This window comes from Danio aesculapii, chromosome 18 (assembly GCF_903798145.1).
Source record: "Danio aesculapii chromosome 18, fDanAes4.1, whole genome shotgun sequence".
Taxonomy (NCBI): Eukaryota; Metazoa; Chordata; class Actinopteri; order Cypriniformes; family Danionidae; genus Danio; species Danio aesculapii.
The window spans coordinates 6,089,135-6,106,011 of record NC_079452.1 but is presented as its reverse complement, the minus strand read 5'-3'; the positions used below and the strand labels follow the sequence as shown (position 1 = coordinate 6,106,011).

At 36.2% G+C, this 16,877-nt stretch overlaps 1 protein-coding gene across 1 annotated transcript in view; it reads right to left on the bottom strand.

The window, feature by feature from the left end:
- Positions 1-15,383, bottom strand: part of syt9a (synaptotagmin IXa) — a 77,839-nt gene extending 62,456 nt beyond the window's left edge. The window contains exon 1 of the mRNA XM_056479046.1: positions 14,967-15,383. Within this exon, the coding sequence (XP_056335021.1) occupies positions 14,967-15,114 (148 nt within the window). The 5' untranslated portion in view covers positions 15,115-15,383. The remainder of the gene's footprint in view (positions 1-14,966) is intronic.
- Positions 15,384-16,877: the final 1,494 nt, after the last annotated feature.

The following is a 16,877-nucleotide window of genomic DNA, read 5'->3' as shown; positions in this document are numbered from 1 at the left end:
GAAAACAACAACAACAATAACTCCAACAACAACGACAACTACGAGGAAAACATCTCTCACTGTGGGCCTGAGATGCCCACAGTGCTCCACCCTCACCCAGCCCTGCAAGGCCATACACTCGAGCCCGAGGCCTCTACTAGAGGTCAGAGAATGACTCGCTCCACTTCGGCTCGCATGCATCAAACCGGATCCGTTTCTCCCTCAGCACAAGGGCAAAAAATAAGCTCACCCACCTCATCATTTGCATCGGCCTCCTCTTTCATTCACCCGGCGAAAATAATCACAGTCAACGAACTCCGGAAACATCTTTCAGACCTCGGCATCCACGCTCCTCATTCACTCAACAAACTGGAACTCCTTAAACTCTACTCAGATGTCACATCGGACTCTCACCCTTCCCTCACATCACCAGCAAGAAGAAACACCAGACAATCCAGCAATCGCCCCACTCCGTGTTCACCGCAAGGGAAAAGAAAGGACAAAGCAAAACACGCACCTCGACGCATTACTGCCAGACCACGCCCCCAGGAATCACAAGCACAACAAATGACGTCACTCAACACCAACCAGGACTCCAACCAGATGAACTACCAAGTAGCTACCAATCTGATCCTTCTCAACCCTACCCTACCTCTTTTTCCTGGCCTCCAGCCCCCCTCCAGCTCTTCAAACAGCCCTAATCTTCCCTCTACGTCAGCTATCCACTTCCTTCCTTCTAACACTATTCCCCTCGCTCTCCCCCAACCTCATTCCCTTTCCCTCCCTCCCCAGCCCTGTGCTTCTTGTTCAATCCCCTTTCAACCCACTAACTCCCATCTTACTTATCCCCTCTTCGTCACTCCCCTCTGTACTTACAAACACAAACCCCACTCAGCTCGTACCTACCCCCGCACCAGTTTCTGCCTCACGCCCCTCATTCACCCTTTCTTAACCCACGCACCAACAATAATAATCCCACATTGCAGAACCTGTGATGTGACTATTGCAAATGCACACATTCATGATATCAATGCTGAAACAATATATTGTGCAGCCCTACTGCAGACACTACCCAATTATTCCATGAGCACAATTTGGACTGCTGTTTTAACTAAACTGAAATAGACCAGCTGGTAAACATCCAGTCCACTGATGCACAATAAATATCAGAATGTTGGATTAAGTCAGGAATAATATGCAGTCAGCCAGTCATTCAGTCATAATTCACAAACCTCTCTCCTTATTAAAGGCATACAGAACATCTTTCGCTTCCTTCCTGCATCGAGTTTCTCTGCACCTCCTTCTTCTCCTTTCTAGCATTGAGTTCCTCCGCACCTCCTCCCCTTCCTTCTAGTGTCGAATGCTTCCGCTCTTCCCTCCATCCCCTCCCTCTTGAACCCCCCCAACATCTTTTACTCCCTACCTCCTTTCCAGCATTGAGCTTCTTCGCTACTTTTCTATTTTCAGCGTTGAGTTGCTCTGCTAATATCTCTTCCTTCTAGCGTTGAGTTCTTCCTCTACTCTTATCTCTTCAGCCAAAGTAACACCATCCAAGTTCTGACTCCCCCGGTGTCCTGCCCAGCCCACCTCCCACAGGAGTCTCCACCACCCCCTCCCTATTTAGAGTCATTTAGGAGTCTAACCCTATAGGTCTAACTCCCACGGAGGCACCTCCAGAGCTCCGACTCCCACAGAGTTTCCCTCTCTCTCTCCCTGGCCAATACGCATCCTTCCTGCCTTTCTAGCGTGGAGTTCCTCTGCATCTCCTGCCCTATATTCCCCAGCGTTGAGTTCCTCCACATCTCCTTTCCTCCATCCCCTCTCTTTCAACTCCTTTCCTCTTCCCACCTCTAACTCCCAAATCCCCCTTCCAGCGTCGAGTTTCTCTGCTACTTTCATCCTTCAGCATCAAGTTACTCCAATTCATATACAGCTGCCGGATATGGCATTGACCTTTCACTTTTTGGGGGACACTTCATTACGCGGCTACTCTCCCGAGCAAAAAGCATTTTGGGGAGTTCTGGAGACCCACCTGAGCTCGAACTCCCAATTCACCATTCTAACGGGAGGGAGCCCCGGGCTTGAGGAGGTTACGAGCTCAGGGCTCTCTCCCAGGACAGCATGCCAATTATGATTTTATTGAGCTTACGAGCTCAGAGCTTTCTCCCGGGATAGCATGCCAATTATGCTTTTATCAGCTAAGTGTGACCTCTTGAAGAGTGGTTTATTTATAAACTAATTTCGAGAGAATCATGTGCTTATGATCAACACGGCTGGCACCTCATTAGCTCAGTAATCTGCCCTATTAGATGATCATGGAAGCATTATGAATAACCTGAGTTTTTCACTCCAGTTATCTTCGTCTTGAAGTTTCCCCCCTTCCACCCCTGCTTCCCACCCTTTTTTTCCAATAGGGTGACACGGTGGCCCTGTGGCTAGTACTGTTGCCTCACAGCAAGAACATTGCTGGTCCAACCTCCTATCGGGCCAGTTGGCGTTTCTGTGCGCAGATTCCATGTTCTCCCCGTGTTAGCATGGGTTTTCCCCGGGTTCCCTGGTTTCCTCCCACCGTCCAAAAACATACACCATAGCCAATTGACTAAACCACCATATTATTTTATTAAGACAACCTTAGTTTACACTTCTCATACTGCAACAGCAGGGGAGTTCTCGAGACCTACCTAAGCTCGAACACCCCTCTTGCCCTTCTAATGGGAGGGAGCCCCGGGCTTGAGCATGCCAATTACACTTTATTGATTATCAGCTAAGTGTGAACTGTTGAAGTATATTTTCTTGGAAAAAATATATTTTCGAAAACAAATTAGGCCAAATTAAATTTGATCTTAATTTCAATGTATTTTTGTTCGTCAGTTATCTACTAGATATACAAGAATAACAGGTGAAGTGCTTCTGACCAACTGGGGTGTATTTGCCAAACAATGACATAACTCGTGGCTGAACTATCATAGTACGATGGATCGTTTGGGAAAAGAACGATGTAGTGACGAGTGTTTCCCAAAACATGTAGTTTCTGTCGCAGATCCATCATTTGAACCATGTTACTTATAATGTAAAACGCCCATATTGATGCTCTAAACAGGCTGGTAACAACTTCTTTATAGAAGAACCCCATAATTTCTTTGTGCAAATTATATTGTTTTACACGAACACGCATTTAAAAAAATCAAATTTTAGTTTTGGTAAAAACATGCTCTCATTTTCCATATTATTTGAAATATAAGTAAATGGCACATATAGGGCCTATGTTTCCTTTAGAAATATTATTGAGAATATTCAATAGTCTATTCTAAATTAACATAAAATCACTTACAAAAGCTAACACGTATTCTAATATCATATATAAATCATATAAATAAATAATAAAGCTATTTATTAAGAAAGGAAATTTAATATTTATTATTTATCAAGCAATGAAAAAAATCATACTTTAATAATATTAATAATATCAATGATTATTATTATTTTTCAAAGTCTACTTACAATTTGACACAGGCAAACCACTGCAGAAATGTTCTAACCAACAGACCCATGTCATTTACAGTACAGATACAGATACTTACACAAGCTTTGGAGATGTAACGTAAATTACGCTTTTGAATAATTTGTCACCTATAGCTTTGTCATGAACCACGACATGTCATGAAAATGACATAAATGTTTTCAAAGTGCACTATGACGAGAGTGCAATTGTAAATATGAAGATCGCTAAAACTGAACTTTGAAAATGCTTTGAAAGCAAATTACACCTAAGAGTGATGACTTTAATGATTTTTTTTTTTAAACAATTCCAAGTTTAAATGTAACAATGTTCTAAACGAATAGGGCATATGGGGATTAGCTGGGAAAAGAACACAGCCAGGAACTGAGTTTCTAACTACAGCTCCAGAGGTGTAGTTGCAAGCATAGAAGTTTGCGATGCAGTTTGCAAATGTTCGTTGGAACGACAGATTTGGGAAACAAACTATGTTTGTAATGACACAACTCGTGACCTTAGTTGGCTAACAATGGTTTTTGGAAACGCACCCCTTTCAGATAAACTTAACTTTAAACTTTTAATTTTTAATGACAAAATCATCCATTGCTAGTGAATTTCAATTTAATTAGTTTAATCATGTCATAAAAAACAGGCTTTTACAATGTATAAGTAGCACTGAAGTGTTTCCAGATTACCTCGGAAGAACAAAATCGGTTGGAAGTCTGATATAACTGTATTTAAGAGAAAGTAGTTAAAGTTTGCATAACGAATGATTGAACTTATCCACCCGAGATAACCAGCCTTATTTTTGACCTGACCCATGTATTACCAGCGGCACCTGAGGATATAACTGATAAATTATGTGCTCCTATTGTCCACTGTCACCCATGTGATGGAATTCGTCATGAAAATCGAGGAAAAAGATAAACATGCTAGAATTTCTGCGATAGTGTCGTGAAGCATCACAGGCATGGTATCGGTTGACGTTAACTATACTACATTACATGAGATGAGATGAAACGACTTAATCTTGTCACAACGCCCATTTGACATGTACGACTCCCCGCGACACCCTTCGTCAAGGAAGTCATACTGAAATCATTATAAAATCATGTGATCTGAACAGGGCTTTAGTGCACTGTAAAACCCCAAAAAGTTAAGGCAACTCAAGCCGTTTGAGGAAACTGATTGCAATAAATAATTTACGTTCAAAAACGAATCCTAATGAGTACTGTGAACTTAATCCATTTGAGTAAACGAAGCAATTTGAGCAAAGGAAAACCCAATAAATGAAGAACTCAAACCAACTAAGTACTGTAAAACCTGATTGCCTGAAACTGATTGCTACAAACCATATGAGTTAAAAAACTAATCTATATGAGTACTGTGAACTTACTCAATTTAAGTTAAATTAATAAGGTATTTAATTAACTCATTACCTTCAACACTGAGTTCAAAACTCTTTTCAAATGAGTAGAATAACCTTTCAGTCAATTTTGAGTTAACTACACTCATTTCATTTGATAAAGTTAACTGTTGGGTTTTACAGAGTGTGAAATTTTGAGATGCTTATTTTGAGGTTTTATACAGGTAAGGTCTAGTTTACACACAACTGGGTGATGCTAAATATAGGTATAAATGGGGCTTAAAATGTTTTGAGATTTTCCATTTTCCACCACTTCCAGCGGTAGTCGAAAACATACACTGTATGATCAGTCTATGCTTGTGTAGTCAAATGCACTCAAACAACCAGAAAATGCCAGTTACTGACCTAACGCTTAAACTTTACACTATGCGTTATTGAAGAACACTGACCAGAAGAGATTTTAACACTGTCTCCTATATATATTTATAGGTGATAAAGTTTAAATATTATGTTTCAAAACAAGTGTAAATGGTTGTAGTTTTGTGGCAATGAGAGTGGAAATTGAAGCTGTTTTAATATATTTTTTTGTTATCTTCCATGTTCGAGAGAGAGAGAGAGAGAGAGAGAGAGAGAGAGAGAGAGAGAGAGAGAAGCTTTTTTTTTTTTTTTACCTAATATGGTTCGGTTTGTTTCCAGGTTGCTTAAAAAGCTCTAATAAGTGTCATTATCTCTTTGGTAGCACTCAAATTGCATTTTCCTCTTGAGAGATTTGCTAAAGAGGCATTTCAATGAGATCCCAGGGAACATGAAAAATGTTTTTTTAATATTGAACATTCTACTGGACTGCAAAATTTGACAGTACCAAATGGCTATTCATCCTTTGTGTGTTATAACATGTTAAAGTTGTATCAGTGAGTCGTTCTGCTGAACACTTTAACTTTGTTAATCAATTTACAAAGTTTAATGAAAAAAAATTGATTAATTAGAGTTTGATAAAGGAATGACAAAGATGATCACACGATGGCTCTTTGTTTTTTTCAATTTCGAACATTCTACTGGACTGTTCTCCATCTGACAGTACCAAATGGCTATTCATCCTTTGCGTGTTATAGCTAGTGCTGGGCAATATTGCACAGAAATTATCATGATATCATGATTCACATCATTCGATATCGATAATTATTGAATATATTTTTTTAACAATACATTTAGGAATATTAGTATTTATTTTTAATTAACCAATTTATTTTTATTTACCAACATTACTAACGCAAATAGTTTTAATAGTAAAAAACAAAAAAAATATCAGATATTTTTATAATAAAATAAACATAAGTGTTAAAGAGATTCTTAAACTTGAAAAAATAAAATATTACAAAGTGTGTGCAATGGTAAAGGTAGATCAACATCTGGAAGATGGCAATAATAATGATACAGCAAACCTCAAACAAAGTAAACAAAACAAATTATGATAATAAAATCTGAGATTTCAAGTAAAGGAACTAACCATCATTATTCAAATACAAATTGCAACACTACAAATTGTGAAGTTAAATATTTTTATTACCCCAATGCTAAAAAAAAACTTTCAGATGGGGAGCTAGTGTCTGGGATGCACAAGAAAAGAAACCAAAAAGCCACTCTGGCGATATACTTATAAATATATATATATTTTTTATTTACAATCTCCTCACTGCTGCTATATAGCAATCATTTTCGCATGTGTTGTTTTTCTGACCTGAAGTGACAAGTGCTAGTGCATGCTTTCCTTCACTATTTTCTATGCACGTTGTGCTCACGCTCCGCTGGTTTCTCTCGTAACTTGGCATCCATAAATAATTTTCTCAAAGGATGACAAATGGAAAAACCATTGCTTCAGGCCTTATACAAGTTTATGAAGAAAAGTAAAAAAGCCCTGTAGTGTTTGGATGCCCTGTGTTTGTCTGAGGTAATTAGTCTGCCGTTATTACCGAAATGTGTATATTCCATACGGTGTGAAGCTGATTGGTTAGTTCTACTTGCATGAATCGAGGTGCGCTCGCTGCATTCGGAAAAGTTCAGATGTTTTTTAACTAGATGTACCAGGAAAATGTGTCATGTACATCGTGCAAGTCGCATGCCTCCATTGAAAATAACAAACTTACAATCAAAACTTATTGGCATTGCTTCCAATGCGCGCGCTCAGCAGCCACATTTTAATAAAATTATAGCCTTCGTACTGAATCTTCATAACGAACTTGTTTTTATTGTTATTGACAATAGAGTTCATTCAATAAATATCGATACCGATTTTATCGCCCAGCCCTAGTTATACTGCAGCATGTCAAAGTTTCATGAGTGAGTGGTTTTGTTATACAGTTTGACTTCATTACTCATTTTACAAAGTGGAACTGCAAAGAAAAAAATGTATTAATTAGAGTTTGAGAAAGCAATGATGGCACTTTTTGTTCACTGAAAAATTAAGAATGTTGGTTATAGTATAAAGCACTTTCTTAGGAAAAGAAAAAACAGAACTGCAAAATTATACTGTGCCCTTGCTACACAGTAATCAAGTCTATTCTTAAAAAAAAGAAAAAAAACTGTTTGATCATCTGTCCTCCAATAGAAATGAAATTGTTACCATGGCATTCACAAAAAAATGCAACCATTCTGGCACAGTGAGATACAGCATAATGATTGTTTTGCCTCTTTTCTTTTTACTCCAGCTTCATGCTGCTGATTATTTAATTATAGTTTACACAGCCACTTGGTCTGAATGTCCTGATCTCACATGGAGCAAAAAACACTCTTAGCATAAGACTGGCCAAATGAGCTTTGATTCATTTGCTTATTCAATCGTATCAAAGCTATTGGGGAACAACAGTCTTCATTAATGTTTGATTTCAGCTGAAATTTTGAAAGGTACCATCTAAAACAGCAAAACAATGTTTTGCCAAATGACCAAAATCTTGTGAAAACTGTGCAGTGAACTGTGCATGGCTCGTATGGCTCAAGGCATATAAAAGCGGCTGTCTGGCAGGTTCATGATCTCAGTCCTCTTCTCTCACTTCTTCCTTTCCTCTCTGCACTATTCTAAGATATAAAAAGACGCTAAAAGTAAATAAACAAAAATTGTACTAATATTACAGAAGTATCATTTGGCTGGTTAGTCAAAGAATACGTGTATGTAAGGCGGCCAGAAAAATATATAAAATGTGTACACAAAATAAAATAAAGAAAGAAAGGCAATTTTCCATTTAAAAATATACTGAGCATCTTCTAAAAAAGCTCCGTATATACTGTGACCTCACTTACAACAAACTTGAGATAAGATACCCCTAACTAAAATTACCCACCATTTCGAAACTGATGGTTTCTTGGTGTTTTGTTGGTGGTTATCAGTTAATTATCCGCTGGATACTAGGGAATTTCTAGGTGATTGCTTGTGTGACTTTAGATTGTTGCTTTCTAGATCAAGTATGAGATTGTCCACCCAGAGAAATTGTAAACCTGTTTGCAAAATGTAGTAGCACATGCATTTTTAATAAAACATTAAGAATTAGTAAAAATATTGATTCTTCTGTTCTAATAAATCTTCAGTTTAAAGAAACCACATCAATTTGCAAGTCTCTAATTGATTCTTAATGTGTGTGCTTTAAGTGGATGTGAAAATTAACTATACCTTGCTTCTCACCATTGAAGTTGCAGCCGTTTATCTGATCCACTAACTGAATGAATGAATGAATGAATGAATGAATGAATGAATGAATTGGCAGAAGGTCACAATAGACAATTGAAGTCAGCACATTTAAAACGAAAGGCTGTTGTGAAAGCATTTAATGTTCGAAGTTAATGGTGGTGGTAAAGATGAGGTCGATAAAACCCCTGTTCAAGTTCAAGTTTGTGCTTACCTTGTGTGAATGGCTTGGAGATATTTATGAATTCCTGCTACAATGTTTGTTATCCACAGCAAAAGTAATTAAATGTAATTAAACACAATTGTGTTCACTCTATTGTTAATATAAATGTGTATTTCATTGACATAACCCTCAGTTTCAGTTACCAGTATTTATTTATTTAAATATAGATTCAGTAAAATTAAATAAAAGTGTAAATTAAATATTGATAACTAAAATGATTAAATCAGATAAAAATTGAAATGAATCAAATCAAAACCATAAAAAATTAATTAATTAATTTTTTAAAAATCAAATACAATTAAATTGCCAAACTGGTTGCAGTACCCAGCACTATAAAGGATGCAAGGAAAAAATCGAAATCATAAGGCTTTTTTAATTATGTTTAGGAATATGTGTATCAACAATTTCAAAGTGACCGTAAATGCTATGTAAGTGGCACCACAATATTTTCTTTCAGTTTCATTTAAAACCTCCGAATGTGAAAACAGTATTTACACTGGTTTCTGTGCATCACCAAAATTATTATACATTACATTAATTATTTTTATACTGTTAAAATGACACTAATAACACCAACTCTAAACCGTGCCCTAATCTGAATTGGCAGTTAACAATAGCAAATGTGACAAAAAATAAATAAATTCTGAAACAAGCATGCAGTTTTAAAGTTCTACACATTTTTTTATTTGTACTTCACATAAATATTGTAGATGTACTAAGAATAGCACGATATACACTACCGCAGCTCCGTGTACGCAGAGTACGCAGGCTGCGTAGGGCCTCAACTACAGAGAGGGGCACCATCTCGGTTGCTCCAAAAAAATATTAACATTTATTTAATAATATTAACAAAAATTGAGTGTAAATAAAATATATATTGATAATATGTTGTTAAATACATTTAAAAACATCATTTTATGACGAATGCAAAAACAACCATGTGACGTAATTTCAACTTATCTTTGCGGCTGCTAGCAGCATATAACTATAACTAATTGAAGTAACTCTATGCCCGGTAAAAGACAACAGCAGTCTGAAGCCAAGAAGAGGAAAAAAGTACAAGATGAATAGTGTGACATCATCTTCAGGTAACTTCTGTACATGAATCTGGAAAACATATTGTTGGTTGTTCAAGTAAATTAGTGAGGCTAATGTTTATACTTCGCCACAACTGCACCAAATCTGCCCAATTTGTTCAATTTCTTGTTTTGCGGCTATGCATTGTGCTTCAACTATGACAGGACATGTTCTATGACTTTTCGCATTTGCCCCTTTTCCCCGTGTTGCTGATAATTGCACAAACTCAATTATTTTTATTAACTTGTGCAATACTTTACAATTATATTTGTACTACATACACATGCACTGCACAATGATTTCACTGTATCTATTATTTATTATTATATAGTTATTATAGTATATTATATAATTATATATTATATAATTCTTTGCAGTTGTTTATTGTTTTGTCTATTTCTATACATTTCTTATTGCTGCTGTTGTTATTGCTTGTATCACTGCAATGACAAAGTCTCTTTGGTCTTTACATCGGTGGATTTGTGTGTTTTTAATTGGCTGGTTTTTCATTTTTGTACATTACAATATGAAACAACAAAACTGACTCATTCTGTGATTTCTAAAAGATCAATAATATAAAATGAGTAAAATTACTGTAAGTGAGTCCATAAACCATTTTATTGCATGATTTTTTTTTCTGAATGTTAAAGTTTTTATTTAAAAATGCACAAATTTTGAAACACTTTTTAATTCGTTAAATGTCTTTGATTTATACTGACAGCAGGGATCAGTGTATGTCAACATAGATTATAGTGCAAGTTAAATCCACATTTTGGTTGTAGTTTAGACACATTATGAAGAGTGCTTGACTAGCCCATTGTTTTAATGGTGTGTCATGAGTTTTTCTTTTTAATGACTAATTTCTTCTGTATTGTACATGGAGGTTCAATGCTGTAATTTGTCACAAAAGAAGATGAGGTGGCATGACCAGCACTGCTCCAGAGGCACCAGCAGCTGCACAGGTACAGACACAGGATGCAGCACTGAGGACCGTCCATCTCTACAGGTACAGAAAGGGTTTTATTTCTTACCTTTTGTAAATGTTTGAAATTGGAAATGCTTCTGCAGAAGACATGTCAGTGTTTATTTTGATGTAAACTATTATTTTGTAATGTAAATATTTGAATTTTTAAGTATAATTTTGAGTGTTTAAATGCATATTTATGTATATAAATAAATAAATGCATGTTTAAATACATATGTTTGTGTGTTTTTGTTCCTCTGTGGGGGCACCACAGTAAAATTTAGCATAGAGCACATCTTTGGGCAGCAGCGGCCCTGACGATTTACAACCCAGCAGCAAAGTGTATCTTTTAAAGTACATTATTGAAATCTATGGGAGATCATAACAAACGTGAGATAAAGAATAATTTGCTAAAGCAAACATGCTATTTTTTAGCTTAGTATCCTGATTATATGCCTTTCCCTTGTTCCTTGAAACAGAGTAGGGGTAGGGATAGAAATATTATCTGAAAGAAATGGAACATACTACACACGCACACATCATCATGTTGTCACTAGTGCAAGTTGTGAGTGCCACAAAGAGAGAATTTTCAATTCATTCACATGGAAGTTTGGCGTAATGCACTGACTGTAATCTTCTGTTTGACTGAACTGAAACCATGCATTTTGGGTAGTCGGTCCTGTTTGCCAAGTTGTTTTGTGCTGTATTTGGACAAAATTTGTTCATTTTTAGCTTGGAAGCATATAAGCCTCCGAGTTTCTTTATGTGTTCCTGTTACATGTGGAATAGAAGCACAAAAATGTAGTGTGTACTGTATTTACACAGTGCTCATATTCATGGATGTAACCACAATAAACATTAACCTAATACCAGATGTGCTGTAAAAACTTCTGATAGACTGGCCTATTCCGTCAAGTCAATGGATAACATTATCAGAATGTAAAATAGGTTGTGTAATATTTTGCAGGGTTATTATAAGGGACTAGCATAAGCATGTTTCCCAAAACGTTTTAATGGATATCATGACAGTAACACATTAACGTCATTATGAATGTACTAAATAAAATTCATATTTGTCGTAAAAATTCTTATGAATGCCTTTTTTTTTTTTTTTTTTACATTTGTGAATCTCCTTCCTTAGTTTTTTTGAAGCCATGTTAAATTTCTCACATCACTTTGTTTGCAGGGTGAATAAAAAAAAATAAATCTTTGTTTCAATGGCTATCTGGTCCTTTGCCTTATATCTACACCTCCAAGCAAAACAGAATTGGGACACTCCTACCCTTTCACCTTTCAAAGGTGCTGTATGCACATTTTTGACTGTTCTAAAGCATAAAAATCCCATAATATGTTTGCAGATATTTTTAGGAAACATAAGTGAACACTCGTTAAGTCAGATGTTCTGCTTTGAAAATGTGCATAATGTGTCTGAACATCTGTGTTTGTTTTGGTCTTTTAACCCGCCCAGTTTAGCCAATTATATTTCAGCACTTGGTGTGATTTATTCAGTCAAGAAGGCTTTCAAAGCATGAGTCTGCAATCAAAAATGCAACCTCCGGTGGACAGTAGCAGCCTCCGAAATGAGACGCAGATTCAGAGTTCCACATGAGGTGGTTCTTAATTAGCAAGTAGCATTAACATTACAAACGTAAACATTAGGTGAGCAAGTTACACAGTAACCCCGTGTCCTAACAACACGCTACATGATTTGCAGTGATAAGCAATTTGGCTTCCAACGAAATGATAAGGTTTATAATCTAATTAATACATATTAAACCTCTGCATTGAGTCGCAGTTATAAAGTTCAATTTCAAATGGTTTATTTTATTTTCAAGATCTGAGGTATAACTATATGTTGCAGCTTTAATAAGTATGACCATAAATATATATATATAAATATAATAAATTCATTCGTACATACTGCACCATTAAACGTGCAAACTGAGGGGTAAGGGTTTGTAGAAAGGTCTAAGGGTTAGAATTGGGATTGGGCCTATGTCAGGCTTTAATTTCTATTATCATGAACCAAAGTGCTCTGAAGTGCAATGATGTACTTTACAACAATGTTAATAAAACTGATCATGTGATGCAAATTCCAATATGCAATATTCTACTTATACTTTAATAGAATAGTTTTAAAGTCATAACATGGTTTGTATAAAGAACGTTAAAAAAAATCCAGAAAGTAAAAAAAATCACAATTTGTTTAAATCCTAATTAAAGTTTCCTGGATACTGTAAATGCCCACATTGTTCATTTTTAATGAAATTTAATTGAATAGTGTGTATAGGTGATTTTCTGAAGCTAATTTTGCTGTAGATAGAGACATTTCTTTAATGAGCTGTTTCTTTTTTTGACTTTTTTATTTCACCTTGAGTATTAAACCTCTTCCTCATATTTCCTTTAGAGCAAATTCATTCATAATAAAATAGTTCAGAGACACCGACATTGTCACCCTCTTTTGTGCTGCAGTGACTTTTTTTTTCTTTCTTTCTTTTTTGTGATGCCACTCACCCAATATGAAATGACATGCCTCAGCTGTAGCCTTTTATTATAGCACTACTGTGGGATTTGGGGTAGGTGCAGGCTATTGGCTCTCAATGAACTGACAAAACCAACCATGAAAATCTGTCTGTGCAGCTACAGGAACTCGGTGTGTGAGAGAGTGCAGGAGGGATGCAGATTCTGTATAGCTTTTACGAGTCTTGATCTACTATGCATGTGCTGGGGGGAGGGGATAGCGTTTTGTCTTTCATATTAGTTTGGTGATTGTTTGATCCGACTTTAATCACCCTACTACATAGTCATAATTTCAAGGTGCATCTCTTAAATAAGATATCTTATCCTATAAAGAGGACCATATATGTCTGCCTGTCAAATAAATAATACAAATACAGTTTTGATGATATAAATAATACATGTGGAAACTATGCTTGTAAGCTTTTTCTCTGTGGAGAAAAATAAATAAATAAAAAAGAAAGGAAGTCAGAAAGAAAGAAATATCACCAGTGGGTGGTAGATTTAACGGTGGTTATATACCGAATCCCCTATAGGCACACCTCAGTGTAGCACAAACGACTCCTGCCCTCTTGTACAGCAGGTGCTGAAGCTTTTAAATCCATGCAGTCAGATTCCAATACGACACCTTTAAAGTTACCCTATGCTCCTGGAAAGTGTTGTGTATTGTGTTATGCATGATTTTTATGTTAAGTAACAGATGCTATTTTCAGTTTCAATAAAAAAAACTATGAATTAAATTCATACTGGACAATGTAGCTGCAGCTTTACTATGGTTTATAAAGAATTAATGAGTTCATGATGATGAAACCCAGTGTGTATAAAATGTAGGTCAGGCTATCTTACAAGACATTAAGAGTGTGGATTTTAATAAGGGGAGGTTTGGTGTGAAGCTGTGAATGGTTCATTGTGCTTCCACCTCTTTACAATTATCGCTCACTATACAAGTTAGTGTGTAGTGTTTTATTGCTCAGAAAAGGTTTTCCTTTATTTATATATATATATATATATATATATATATATATATATATATATATATATATATATATATATATATATATATATTTAATTATTTATACATTCATTTGTTTTCATTTAATGTAATTATTGCATATGCTATTTCAGGAGGATCATGGAGAAACCTGGGGTACAGTAAGTGTCTTGATTATGGCCATATTTCTGATGTATCCAATCTTCAGACACCCGTGATCCATCCATGTCATGAAGAACAGCATTTTCCAAGATTATTATGACATACCGGTTGTAATGACATTGGTTGTAATGTAATGGGGGAAAATGAAAGAAAAAAAGCTGGACTGTGTTGCAAAGCACAATGAATGAAATGTAAAATGTAAGAATTTAAAGTATACTAGCTACTATAAACAAAAAAACTCCATATATTCTTCTTTTTTTCATTGTAACGTTAATCTTATTGAACACTTAATAAAACTGCTTCCAAATCATGAGAGATTCCTCCTGCATTTAAGACAGACATATTTGAGTACAATGTCATTTAAACAAGTCATTAGTAACTCAAATGACAAAAGTGCCACATTATTAATAAATATAAATATAACTTTGTATTCGAATTTAGATTGTATTCGGTGTATTAACTTCACGTTTCTTAGGTGGAAAACCGCATGCAAACCGTAGCGTGCAAGAGCCTACCTGAGTCCGAATACCTCGGCCTGGCAAGGTCTCGGAAATAATAAATGAAATCCAAACAGTTTTCGTTCTGAACCTCTCCCTTAGAACAAAGATCCGATAAGAGTTCTAGCGCTTTTTGACAAATCTCGTCCTCTCTGTCGACAGGCATTTCCCACCAGCATCCTTCTGGAGTGTGGAGCTTCTAAAGCGCAATCCCCTCACAGAGAAACATCATCTCACGGACGGCATCCCACTCTCACAGACTACCCGGCTCTCTTTCACGTGGAAATTTCTCTCAGTCTAGTTTTAATTCCCTGTTAAGGTTTACTCGACACAGCGAAGTTCGTCCGCGATGTGAAGCCCCGTCGCAACGCGAGTGGAGTCAGAAATCAAAAGCCACCGGTTGAATCTTCACACACACACGCGCGCGCTAACTGAAGTGAGGAGCTCGCACTCGCAGTCCACGCTCGCCGTGGTGCTGAAGACAGTGCGCATGCTCACATCCTGATCCCCACATAATTACTCATCAGACCGCAGACACTAAGTGTTTCACCGTCCTCACGATTTTAGAGTATCAGAATACATTCATTTACTTATTTTACGCAATATATCTTTGAAAAGAAGAAATAAATAAACAAATAATGCAGCAGGTAAGATTCCACACACAAAACCAGTAAGTAGCCCATAGTTCTCTTGAAGCAAAAACGGGGGTGACCATACTAGACTAATTCATAGTGATTTTACTTTGTGTGTGTATGTGTGTTACTGGTACCTATTAAAAGAGATGAACGAACATCCCGAAGAGAACGAAAAGTCTGCATTTGCAGTCTCTCCATGTTTATCTTCATTTGGTAGGATTGTATCATGTATTTTGGATTAGGCTACACTGAGAAACTGACCTGATGGATGGCAGGAGATTTGTTCAATATGAAATATGGTCCTCACATATGTGAAATGATGTAAGATCAATAAATATCTGACTTATTTAAAAAATAAATATTGCAAATAGCACATTTGCAGTGTGGTATTGTTTGCTAGAACCGTATAAAGCAGTGTAAGGAGTTACTGTAACAGGGCTGAATATAGGCAGCTAAATGACGTATGAACCTCCTGACCTATAGCTTTTAATTTTTTAAAACAAATTGGGCATCAGTTTACATTAGTTTAACATTTACCATCTGGCTAAGAGTTAATCATCCAGCTATAAAAAGGCAGTATCTGTGTAATGTGTAATAACTTTATTTATTTATTTGATTATTCATGCATTCATTCATTTATTCATTCGTTCATTCATTTATTCATTCATTCATTCTAATGTTTGTTTGTTTCCGTTTATTTAATTTAATATATTGTCTTAGTTTGGGATACAACTGTAAATTTAATAAAATAAATAAATAAATAAAAATGAAGGTGGTACGGTGGAGCAGTGGGTAGTGATGTTGCCTCACACCAAGAAGGTTGCTGGTTCATGCCTCAGCTGGGTCAGCATTTCTGTGTGGAGTTTGCATGTTTTCCCCATGTTTGTGTCGGTTTCCTCCGGGTTTCCCCCACAAGTACAAAGACATGCCTTATAGGTGAATTGGGTAAGTTAAATTGTCTGTAGTGTATGGGTGTTTCCCCATGAGGGGTTGCAGCTGGAAGGTTGGCGGTTCATTCCGCTGTGGCCCTTAAAGAATAAAGCTGAAAAAAAAGAATGACTGAAACCTTCCCAGACATCCTTGGTTGTCTATGTAAGCAAATTAAAGATTGATTTAATATGAAGGACTCACAATGTTTTTTTTTTTTTCTCCCCCAGAATCTTTTTCTTTCAGCTAGCAGTGTAGATGACAACATCTAAATTATGTTATTGGTATAGTGCTCCAAATGTACTTCCAGCTCCTTTTTACGTCTGATCAAAGAATGAAAAAGAGCTTTGCTTTATTAAATGCAGCA